General features: G+C 44.1%; 1 protein-coding gene and 1 pseudogene across 4 annotated transcripts in view; one reads left to right on the forward strand and one right to left on the reverse strand.

Annotated features, from left to right (window-relative positions):
* Positions 1 to 1,707: 1,707 nt before the first annotated feature.
* Positions 1,708 to 12,327, forward strand: part of CNNM2 (cyclin and CBS domain divalent metal cation transport mediator 2) — a gene marked incomplete at its 5' end in the record, with an annotated part of 105,161 nt that continues 94,541 nt past the window's right edge. For 2 of the 3 annotated variants that reach the window (XM_081104626.1, XM_081104627.1), the window contains one exon: positions 1,832 to 3,452. In XM_081104626.1, coding sequence (XP_080960752.1) covers positions 1,832 to 3,452 — 1,621 coding nt within the window. Of the gene's footprint in view, positions 3,453 to 6,162; positions 7,763 to 12,327 lie in introns of those variants that run through there. The other variant, XM_081104628.1, reaches the window with a different exon arrangement.
* Positions 8,198 to 9,270, reverse strand: LOC308529151 (ATP synthase subunit gamma, mitochondrial-like; annotated as a pseudogene). Its single transcript has 2 exons — positions 8,523 to 9,270; positions 8,198 to 8,287 (listed from the first exon to the last, which is right to left on the reverse strand). The product of its transcript is annotated as an ATP synthase subunit gamma, mitochondrial-like (transcript).

Genomic DNA, 12,327 nt, shown 5'->3' on the forward strand with positions numbered 1-12,327 from the left:
GCTCCCAGGGGAGCATCCCGAGAGAACGAGAAACTGCTAGGAGGATTTGCTGGGGCAGCAGGTGATAAGGTCAGAGGAGTAAAAGGAGGCAGCAGATCCTGACAGCCTTGTCAGAAAATGTAGGTACTGTGGCTTTTACTCCTACAAGATGGGAAATCCAGAGGAGAATTTCAGACAAGGGAGCAGACAGTGTCTGATTTAACACGACCACTGAAAGCTGGGTTGAGGAGGTAAGGGGGCAGGTGTAGAAGAGGAGAGACCAGTTAGAAGGCCCCTGCAGTCATCCCTCCCAGAAACTGATAAAATGTTTAACTGGTTTACAAAAAGGGAAGAAAATGTGCTTGCAGAATTAAAAAAAGAAAAAGAAAAAAAAAAGAAGAAACAATTATTTTGTAGATGCAAGAAAAAGATCAATTGTCAATTACTCTGCTACCATATCTCCTCCAGACGCAGTGGGCTTGGGAATCCCGGGAGCTAGGTCTTCAGGATTTTTTTCTGCTGAGCGATGCTGAACCTAGTACGGTGTGGTCAGTGCATTAAGAACGTGCCTTCAGTCCTGGCAGGTGTGGCTCAGTCCCGTCAGGGCACATGCTCTGGTTTCATGTTTGGTCCCCTCACATCCATGTCTCTCTCTCCCCTCTCCCCTCCTCACTCCCCATCCTCCTCCTCCCTCTTTAAAATCAATTTTAAAAAAAACAACATGAAAAAATAGAGCTTTCATGTGTCTGTTCCCTCCCATTTCCCAGACTTGCCTGGTGCCTGTTAGAAATAGACTCCTGGGTCCTTCCCTTTCAGTAAGTGTGCGATGGGGTCCATGGAATATATACTTTCAGCAAGACTATCAGTAGATTATTTGGAAGATGGGGAAATTGCTCAACTCTAGCCCCACGCGTTGCACACCCTGCGGTTTGGGGCACACAGGGAAAGCGCTGCAGAGCACCCAGGCCGCCGGCAGGTGGCGGCACCTGACCGCGAGCTGCAGAGTGCGCGCGTCGTTTAGGGGAGAAGCGAAAGGCTCCCGAAGAGCTGGTCAGCGCGGTGCTGGGGCCACCCGGCCGCCGCCAGTCTCGGAGGGAGCGGCGTGCAAGACTGGAGGAGGGGGACGCGGCCGGTGCCCCGGCTTCATTCTAGGCTAAAGTGCATCTTCAGCCGTGCCTAGTGGGCTCCTGGGACAGGAAGGCGCAGCCCTCTCTTCACCGGCACCGAGCACTGGGGCGCTCTCACCTGGTGCAGCGAGTAACCAGCCGCCTCGCGCCTCACGACTTTAGTCCAACTGAGTTAAACCAGGTACCGGGTTCTACTACTGAGGCTCCTGAGGGAACCGCGGATTCGCGGACCGCCCCTTTTCATTGGCAGTGGGACGGGAGGCCCCGCCCCTCTCTTACAGCTCTCTTCTGTGACTGGCTCTCGGGGCCGGCCGGCCACACCTCCTCCCCTCGCACATACACAAGAGTCACGCGCCTTTCAGTAGGAAACTTGGCGTGATGAGCACCGTGGCCCTCCACTCCCCGCCCCTTGCCTTGCTATTGGCCCGCGGCGCGGCTCGCGGCCACGCCCCCATTCCAGCCCCCTGGCTGGGAGGGCGGGCGCCCGCTCCTGAGTGGCTGGTCAGCCTGCCTCTCGTGGCAGCGCCTGGCGCTGTCTCCTCCCTCTCCCCCCACCCGCGAGCCTGCAGGTTCCTCAGCCGGCCCAGGCCGGGCCAGTGTCAGTCAGGGAGGCGGACTGCTGAGCACTGGGTGCAGACGCTCCCTTGCAGTCTCGTTCAGGGGCCGGTGCCTGCACTCGCGCCGCCGGGTGGGAAGGATGAAGCCGCAGCTACAGCAGCCACCCTATGATTGGCTGTGGCTCTTGTGAACCCGAAGTAAAGATGGCGGGCGGGCAGGCAGCCGCCGCACTGCCCACTAGGAAGATGGCGGCGCGCCGCAGCCTCAGCGCCCGCGGCCGGGGGGTACTGCAGGCGGCGGCGGAACGGCTGCTGCCGCTGCTGCTGCTGAGCTGCTGCTGCGGCGCGGGAGGCTGCGCCGCGGCGGGCGAGAACGAAGAGACGGTGATCATCGGGTTACGGCTGGAGGACACGAACGACGTGTCGTTCATGGAAGGGGGGGCGCTGCGGGTGAGCGAGCGGACTCGGGTCAAGCTGCGGGTGTATGGGCAGAACATCAACAACGAGACGTGGTCCCGCATCGCCTTCACCGAGCACGAGCGGCGGCGCCACAGCCCCGGCGAGCGCGGGCTGGGGGGCCCCGCGCCGCCGGAGCCGGACAGCGGCCCCCAGCGCTGCGGCATCCGCACGTCAGATATCATCATCTTGCCCCACATCATTCTCAACCGCCGGACCTCGGGCATCATTGAGATAGAAATAAAACCGCTGCGGAAGATGGAGAAGAGCAAGTCCTATTACCTGTGCACATCGCTGTCCACGCCGGCCCTGGGCACCGGCGGCCCGGGGTCCGCGGGTGGCACCGTCGGGGGCAAGGGCGGCTCCGGGGTGGCCGGGCTTCCGCCGCCCCCGTGGGCTGAGACCACCTGGATTTACCACGACGGCGAGGACACCAAAATGATCGTGGGCGAGGAGAAGAAGTTCCTGCTGCCCTTCTGGCTGCAGGTGATCTTTATTTCGTTGCTCCTGTGCCTGTCGGGCATGTTTAGCGGCCTCAACCTGGGGCTCATGGCCCTGGACCCGATGGAGCTGCGCATCGTGCAGAACTGCGGCACCGAGAAGGAGAAGAATTACGCCAAGCGCATCGAGCCCGTGCGCCGGCAGGGCAACTACCTGCTGTGCTCGCTGCTGCTGGGCAACGTGCTGGTCAACACCACGCTCACCATCCTGCTGGACGACATCGCCGGCTCGGGCCTGGTGGCCGTGGTGGTCTCCACCATCGGGATCGTCATCTTCGGGGAGATCGTGCCCCAGGCCATCTGCTCCCGGCACGGCCTGGCCGTGGGAGCCAACACCATCTTCCTCACCAAGTTTTTCATGATGATGACCTTCCCCGCTTCTTACCCCGTCAGCAAGTTGCTGGACTGCGTCCTGGGCCAGGAGATAGGCACCGTCTACAACCGGGAGAAGCTGCTGGAGATGCTGCGGGTCACAGACCCCTACAACGACCTCGTGAAGGAGGAGCTGAACATCATCCAAGGGGCGCTGGAGCTGCGCACCAAGACGGTGGAGGACGTGATGACTCCCCTCCGGGACTGCTTCATGATCACCGGGGAAGCCATTCTGGACTTCAACACCATGTCGGAGATCATGGAGAGCGGCTACACGCGCATCCCCGTGTTCGAGGGGGAGCGCTCCAACATCGTGGACCTCCTCTTTGTGAAAGACTTGGCCTTCGTGGATCCAGATGACTGTACTCCCCTGAAAACCATCACTAGGTTTTATAACCACCCCTTGCACTTTGTTTTCAATGACACCAAGTTGGACGCTATGCTGGAGGAATTTAAGAAAGGTGGGAAATTTTGGTATCTTTCATTGGCTTGCTCTTTCTCTCTCTCCATCCTCCTCCCTGCGTGAGTCCTCAACCCTCAGACCAACCCCCAAGGCGAGTTGACCGGAATTTCTCCTCTCTTTTAATTACAAAGTTGAAAGGGTGGCATGGATTGGGGGATGGGTTGAACTAGTAAGCGCTTCTAGGTTCTTTAAAAGCACAAGACTGCCACCACTTGCCTTTTCCCGTGTAAAAATCGCAGGCTTCCTATTTTCTGTGCATGATACTCTTCCGGCTCTCTGGTCTTCAGTGCTCCGCTGCATTCATTGCTATGGTTCTGGGCGGGTGGACGAAAGGAGGGGGCGGCTAATGTCATGCTATGCCATTAGGTTGACATGTACTAATCGCAGGCATTCGGCAAAACATTTAAATAGCTTTTCTAAACTCGATACAATCCTTTTCCTCCTCCTTAAACATTCACTGACGTTTCAGAGATTGGAAGTGCATTTTCAATAGCTTCTGTGCCTGGTTGCCGGGTGACCTGTGGGGGAAGGAAAATTGAGGTCTGCCTTGGGTGCTAGGGGGTGGGATAAACCAGTATCACCAAAAAAAAAAAAAAAAAAAATTCACTCATTTGGATGTGACTTGCCTTAGCTAGAAAAGAGGTTTTGCAAAACACTAAAGTTCTTTATTAATATATAACTTGGAAAGACTAGAGGTAAGTTAACCTTTTGTGAGGCTATAACTTGTCTAGCATTCTTTACTCTTTGTTTATATTTACCTGACATCGAATAAAATTTCGCAAATCAAGTGTGGTTTTGGCAGAAAACTATAACCTTTAACAATGGGATGAATCCCTTTATTATGGCTTGTTTATTCCTTGAGTTTTTCTGTTGTAAACGTGTTCTTTTTTAACCTTGACCACCTGGTACATTAAATTGCAGTATGTCTCCAAGTCAGCATCCACTGTTCTCGGGAATTTTAACAGGGAAGAGAAGTGCAGAGTCTGAGGTGCTCACCTTTCTTGCATTGTGGTATTTGTTTGTTTGTTTGTTTGTTCTACCATATAATGTACAACTAAATAGCAAACCATACCATTATTACTGAAATTCTGCCTTTAAAAAAGTTTCCATTAAATAGCTTGTGTCGTTATTTGAAAACCAAGGGATGTCCAGTTTTTAAATTGCTGTGATGCTAGTGTATATGCACATATTAAAATGTCTATAAACTTTAAAACCCTGATAGTCCTCAAAACTAAGTTTTCCTTCTTCAAATAGAATTTTGATCACAGATAGTGGTCTCTCCACTGAAAAAGACCACGTGTGCGGGTGACAGCTCATTGTATGTGACCATGATCTCAACACACTTATTGAGTGTGTGGTTGTCCTAATTCCATTTTCCTGCCTGAATGGGGTCCTCTCTGGAACAGGATCACATTGCAGTAATTTTCAGATAAAGGAATAGAGCAGAATGTGCTTCTGAGATTGGTAATTTGCATTTAAAAGCAGGAGGAGATTCTTCTGGGTTCTTAAACAGGAAACAGAAACTGTCCATTATCTCCAGGTGGCAGAGCGTCTTTTGGCCATGTCATTATTCTTTCACTGCCGAGTTGTTAATTAGACCATCTGACCAGTCTCTTCTTTCATTTTGTAGTAATATCTGTAATACAGGAAGATATCTTTAAATGCTTGAAAATGCCTATGAAATACTTTATTTTCTTTCTGTTGTTAAATTTCCCAATATTGATACGGAGAATTTATTCTCTATTTTTTTTTAATTAAGAATTTTTGCACATCTGATGGGTTGGTAGCAGTGTGTACTCCCTGCAGAAGCCTTTAATTCACTTATGTATTTTTCTTTGAGAATTTAGTTCTGTACCTCACAACCCATTAAAGCCTGCTCTTAACTCAAAATTTAAAAATTGCATTTTTTTTTTTTTTGAAATTTGGTTTTGGTTGTCCTTGAACAGTTTTCCTATAACTGATTTATTTTCATGAGGAACTCCTCTCACAACCCCCCCCCCCAAATGACCTCTCAGTATTTTTAAAATATATTCCGTAAGTAAGTGAAGTAGTAATATTTTCTCTTGAATTCTAGAAAAATAGTAATGCACAAGATTTTATTTTTGTCCTTAACCAGAGTAATGTACTTAGTTAAGGAGATAGTACAAATTAAAGGTACATTCAAGCTAGTGGCATATTTGGAAGAATGGAAAAAGTTGCAGTTGGGAAATTTGAGCCATGATCTTAAAAGGGTAGAGTGCGCAGGTGTTACTTAAACTCCGGGAATAACTGATTTTTCACCTTTTTTTGATCTTTTTTAAAAAATATGTTTTTATTGATTTTTAGAGAGAGAAAAAGAGAGAAGGATAGAGACAGAAACATCTATGAGAGAGAAACACCCTTTGCCTTTTGCATGTCCCCTAGTGGGTTTCCCTCAACCTGGGCATGTGTCCAAATCAGGAATTGAATCGTTGACCTCTTGGTTCATGTGTTGATGCTCAACTATTGAGCAACCCCAACCAGGCTCTTGATCTTTTTTGGTGAGTTTGGTCACTCTAACCTTACTAACAGCTGTGTATGAGTTAAAATATTTCACCTGATTGCTTTCTTCTTCATTTTCTAACTCAATTATGAAACAATGCAAATAGTCAACTGTTGTTTTCTCTATTGAACAGTGGTATGTGGGTTGAAGACTTTTTATGCTTCTCTCTCTCTCTTTCTCCTAACAGTACCAACTATTAACTCCCCGAAACTGGTTAGATCATGAAAATTGTCCTTCCTACTGAAGAATGTCTGCATTGAAGCCTTTCCTGTATATAGTTGTACATTATTAGTCTGAAGTATTCTAAGGATGGGGGAAGTTCCTGTAATGTGAAAGAAATGAAAGACTATCTTTATATGAGTATATGTGAATGTCTTTTTTTATAATGATTAGAACTTTTGTCTGGCTGCCAGGAAACTCAGCTTTCCTTGAGGTTGAAAGGCAGTAATCATGCTAATTTTACAGCTAGCTTATTATTATTGCTTATTTCCTCTGTGCCAGGTATAAGGCTGAATGCTTTACATGAATCACCTTGTTTAAATTTTGTAATAACAGTGTGAATCATTATCTCCATTTTACAAATGAGAAAGTCGAGGTTTAATTTAAATGACTTGTTCAAGGTCACGCAGTAATTTGTTGATTTGGGATTTTAACTCAGGTCTGTGTGACAGCCAACCTTGTGCTCTTAACCACACTATTATGCCGGCCCCCTGGATCCTGATCTTACATTTCTATTTTAATTGAGTGTAAGGTTTGGTCAAAACATTGCCTCAGAGCTTGTTGGGCTTCAGACCCAGAAATGTATTTAAGTATATATCTGACTTTAAACTCAATGCTTCTGTGATGTAGTACATAATAATTGGTGCTCCCACTTTTGCCATTAAAGCAAATCACTTTTTGGCCTGTGTGCTCCTGCATGTAACTAATTAGTATTTCCACCTCAAGCATCAAGATTCATTTGGAACATGGTTTATACTAACCTAGTGTACCAGTGTGTACTGCTTTAGGGGGCTACTCTGCACTGTTTTTCTAGTAGCTAAAGTATGTAGTAATGTTTTACTCTTAGTTCTTTATCTGTTTGTGTGGCAAGGGTGATTCAAACTCAGTTTTGTGTTTTAATCTTGACTTTATTTACATGTTTTGGTAGCCACCCATATGATAATTGGTCACTGATGAGCATCCTTTGCAGCTCTGCCCCTCTGCACTCCATGCAATCAGGCTTTCTCTCTTTTTCTTTTTGTTAGTTTTGTTACTTATAAATTTAAATAAAAGAATACAAGTAAAGTCCATTAGGAGATTATGAGAATTTTAGAGGAGTGGTCTATGGTGTAGCGGAAGGAAGGGCTACATTAAAGGTGGCTACCTTTGTGTGCAGAAAGCATTCTACAGGCTTTGATTTACCTGATAAAACCTTTCTAACATATTGGGGACTCTTAGCCACCTAGTTGTCTACACTGTTGAATTTGAAGCATTAGTAACCAGTTATTGTTCTTTTGTTTTTTTTGCTTTTAGCTTTGAAACAGTTGCATTCCAGTATTACAGAGCAGTTTTATAGCTGCTAGGGACTTAGCCAGACTGTTTTCTAGCTATTTCTTAGCTAGGAACAAATGGAATCACCAGATAATGTTGTTCTTCAAGGAAAGAATGCAGTGTATAATTTTCACTTAAAATATTAGGTGTACAATTCTCTCTTCCTATAACACAAGTCCTTCCATATTAATGTCCTGAGAGTTTAATATTAAGAACTTTTGTTTTCACCACCAAATAAAGTATTCCACTTGCCTAGTATCTAGGAGAATGTTTTCATGGGTGTTTAAAAGGTATGAATGGTATTGGGGATTGGGAGATGGGCATATTTGTTAATATGTTTATTAATTTTGTCTAATAACACATGCTAACCATTATAGTTGTGCATGTTTTTAGAACATCCTTATGAAATATCCAGATACTATAGAATCAGAGCTGGGAGGACAGGTAGTTCACGGATCACCTAGTCTAGTATTTGCAAAACTTACCAAATGATAAGAATTACTCGGATCCCTTTTTTCTTCTTATTGTAAGTTGTTTATTGTAAGATAATTTACAAATACCTTGCTGTCCTTAGTAATTTAAACAATGGACCAATAATTTATTCAGACCAGGACAGCATTAAGCTAAAAGCATAATCAACTGGCTGAATTTTCCTCCTTTACTGCTTGTCTGAGGATGAAACTTGATTTTCGTTAATTCAGAGCTACAGCACCAGAGATGTTTCAATCAACTCCTTTGTGAGGACAGCTTGGCGGGTGTAGTTGAAAGTCAAAGTCAATTTGCTGATCAAGTCAAGATGCATTCTTTTTTTTTTTTAATATATTTTATTGATTTTTTACAGCGAGGAAGGGAGAGGGATAGAGAGTTAGAAATATCGATGAGAGAAGAACATCGATCAGCTCCCTCCTGTACACCCCCCACTAGGGATATGCCCGCAACCAAGGTACATGCCCTTGACTGGAATCGAACGCGGGACCCTTCTGTCCGCAGGCCGACGCTCTATCCACTGAGCCAAACCAGTCAGGGCTCAAGATGCATTCTTGCTCGTATTGTCCATGGCTGTCATCCTGGCACTTTTCTCACTTATAGTGGATTCCTTCACAGAATAGTAGATGATGTTGGTCAGATGGTGTTCCTGGTAATTCTGCAGCACGGCAGCATCAATGTCATCCTGGATACTCATGCTCTCAGCACTTGCAATAAATGGTATTAAGGGAAAGGATGGGCTTTTCTCCTGTCTTATAGGAGATGACAGACCTGAATCAAAGATGACAGGTCCTTCATCAAACTCATACCCAGAATTTAGTAATTCCAGGGCAATGACTGACACATCTCTAAAAGTTGGGGGTTTTCTTCCCATTTCTTTGAATGTCAGCACAAACTGGTCAGAATAAGTCCTATGAAGTATACCCCTATTTTTATCACCACTTTCAAACAATCTTAACTTCTTTCCAGGCTCACAGCGTAGCCATTACACTTTTCATCTGTTTAACAACCCCTCTGTCCAAGGACACACCAATAAGGAGCTGTTTCTTGTCTTCAGGCACCTTAATATATCATCCTTTCATACAGAGCCAAAGATGGTGTTCCATACACTCGAGCTGCTTTCAGCTTCCTTTCAGCTGGGGCATATTTTGCTGCTGCTCCCATTTTTATAGATGATAATTTTCTGGATGTTTTTGATTGACTTTAGTCACCTGGTAATTTCTTTCAAAGTTGCCATATTTTGAACTTGGATCCATTACGGTTGCATAGCCTGGGCAGAGACCCCCCCCCCCCCCAACCACACCCATGAGGAAAACATGGTGGTACGGGCCCCTCACTTGGATCATTTACTGAGTATAAGGTCCTAGGCCTCCTTCAGGGACCTCCTCAACATTACAGAATCTGTAGGGAAGGGGGCTTGGAATCCAGATTGTTAGCAGTTACCTCAGAGTCATTCTTACGATTAGGTGAGTTTAGGAAACATTGGTCTAGTCAACCTCTTAAATACGGAAAGCAAACCCCAAGAAGGAGAGAATGTTAAGTGACTTGCTTAGGGCTACCCACCTAAATAGTAGCAGCAATAGGACTGGAGCCCACGTCCCCGAACTGACTCTAGATTGGAGTTTTTTCAACTCCGACAAGCAGGCCTCCGGGTCCCAAGTTGAAGGTACCTGCATCACTGAAATGATCTGTGTCATTGAAAACGCAAATATTCAGGTTTGCCATTGATTTTCTTGCGATTTTGATGTCAGTATTTTTGATATCCTGGATTCAAGACTTCCTTGACAGGCATTTTGTTACATAGATAATAAATTTGATTGTGTGCGCTTGTTTTATTTTTAGCTTACTTTGAATTTTTTTACTCTTCTGAGATCAGATTAGGAGAGTATTTTAGGAAATATCTAGATTTCTTGAAGCCTCAGGTAGTTAAATGTCAGATATTTCTTTTGCATTAACTTGTTTTGGATATTCTTGAATCATGTTTTATTTTTGGTTGTTTCTTCTGTGAGAGTAGTGAAGATTGGATTTGGGACTATAGGCTGCAACTTCTTTGGCTCTTGTAATTTTTGCTCAGATGCAAGTCTGTAAAATTTTCATTGAAATACTCATCAAAGCACTTGAAGTATATGTTCCATTCATGTATCTATGTGCCCTTTTCCCCAGGCTTTTTATAACGTAACCTAAGTTCTTCCAGAGAATCATGTCTGTTTTTTGGAGGTTATTTGTGTTAATACAATCACAGGAGCCTAAGCATAGCCTTCTAGGTCCGGGGTCACCATAGTTAATTACCGGCTCTGACTTAATATGCTCTGGATGAAACAGGAAAATACCTTGTACTGCTTTTTCTCTTGGTTTTTATGGGGGTTGCATACCACCTGCCCTCTCATACAGGGCCCAGAATTACGTAAATTTTGAAACATTCCAAACTACTATGAAGGACCAGTTAATTTTAATTAGTATCAGCAAACCTAAACACAATTTAAAATATCATTAATCAGGAAAACCCAAAAAACTGATTGAGCCAATATAGTATTTTATGGTTTGATTTGCTTTTGAACTACTTAAACATTTAAGAACAAACCTTGGACTCTAATGAGATATTTACTTTAGTTACGTATAAAGTAGCATATTTCTGAAGGACACCCTTTCCTCTAAATGCAAGTATTTTATTGGTATAGTAAACTTCAACTTTTATAAGGTTTGCTTGGCATATGAGGAATATTTTAAACTAAATACATGGAAATTACCAATTATGATTGAATGAAATTTAATTTAGTATTATCTTTTCATCTTCTTTTTCTCAGAATGAGTAAATAAGAACCCCAAATCCTACCAACACAGAAAAGGAGAGGCAATAGAAGCAAGCATTCTTTATCATCATCACACAGTGGCAACTCTAGAATGTCTATTTAGAGGGATTATATAGGCATGGTGGGCTTTGGAAGGCAGAGCCCTCTATAGATGATATGTTTATTAGGTTGGCTGAGAGGTTGGCTGATGGAGATAATGGGGGAGCTAATCCTCTCCCTATTTTACATTAGTGCTACCATTGATCATAAATACTGCTGTAATGCTGGTGAGATCCTCATTTCTTCCAACTTTACATCTCCCTTGATGTCAGACTTAGATTGGAATGTTTCTCTTTTTGAATTCACATCCTGTGGGAAGGATACCACCATATACAAAGATTAAGAAGCCTGGCTGGAGTGGCTCAGTGGTTGAGCATCGACCTATGAGCTGGGAGGTCCCGATTTGATTCCTGTACCTCGGTTGTGGGCTCGATCCCCACTGGGGGACGTTCAGGAGGCAGCCAGTCAATGATTCTCATCATTGATGTTTCTCTCCCTCCTCCCTCCTCCCTTCTCCCTCTTCCCTCTTTCCTCTCCCTCTCCCTCTCCCCCTCCCTCTCCCTTTCCTTCTCCCTCTCCCTCTCCCTGAAGTCAATAAAAGTATATATTTTTTATAAATGTGACCTTCCTGGATCTACTTTGGATAAGTAACTTACCCTCTTTCTTTAAGCCTCAGTTTTTCCCCATAGTAAAGTGGGATATTTTCTAACTTATAGGCGACTTAGTTTGAATTAATGTGATAATGGATGTAAAAATGCTTCTAATAGTACCTGGCACCAGTGCTCAGTTAAACATTATTTTTTGTCATGATAATTCTATAAGCTCTTCATTGTTCTTGGTCTTTCTCTAGAGATTGCTAATCAAGAGAGACACTTGGCCCTGTGTGCGCATAGTTGTTATGGATGTTGAAATCTCAAAAGTGGCTATTGGTTAAAAGATTTTACTTTTATTGTGATTGAAATTTAGGCTCTGTTTCTTTTCTAGCAGTTGCTGTTACTTGACAAGATGACCACAAGTATATATATATATATTTAAGGAAAACAGAACAATTGGTTATATTTTCTACCCACCTTAGAGTAAGAATACTGAGTTTACAAGTAAAAAAACTCTTCATTCTTCTTAACTATAAGTGACTGAAAATGACAACAAAGTTTAAGAGAAATAGAGCAAGCTCATGCCCTTGAATAACCAAAATTAGAGGACTAAAGGAAGATCTCAAATTACCTGATAAAATCTTCTAACACTGATTTACATCAAAAGCACCAAAAATGGTAATGTCTAACATAGCAAGTTTTTTGTTGCTTAAAGCAATGTAAATTTGTAATACTTTTGGAAGGCAACCAGGAGTCATTAAAAATTAATCCTGTGGTTTAGTAATCCCCGCCCTCCTCCCCCTGGAAACCTTAATTCAGGGATATAATTCAAGGGAAGAAAAGAGCTGTGTTGGCTTTTCATGTTGCATGTATATTGCAACATCATATATCGTG

This window comes from Myotis nattereri, assembly GCF_964212035.1.
Source record: "Myotis nattereri genome assembly, chromosome: 13".
Lineage (NCBI taxonomy): Eukaryota > Metazoa > Chordata > Mammalia > Chiroptera > Vespertilionidae > Myotis > Myotis nattereri.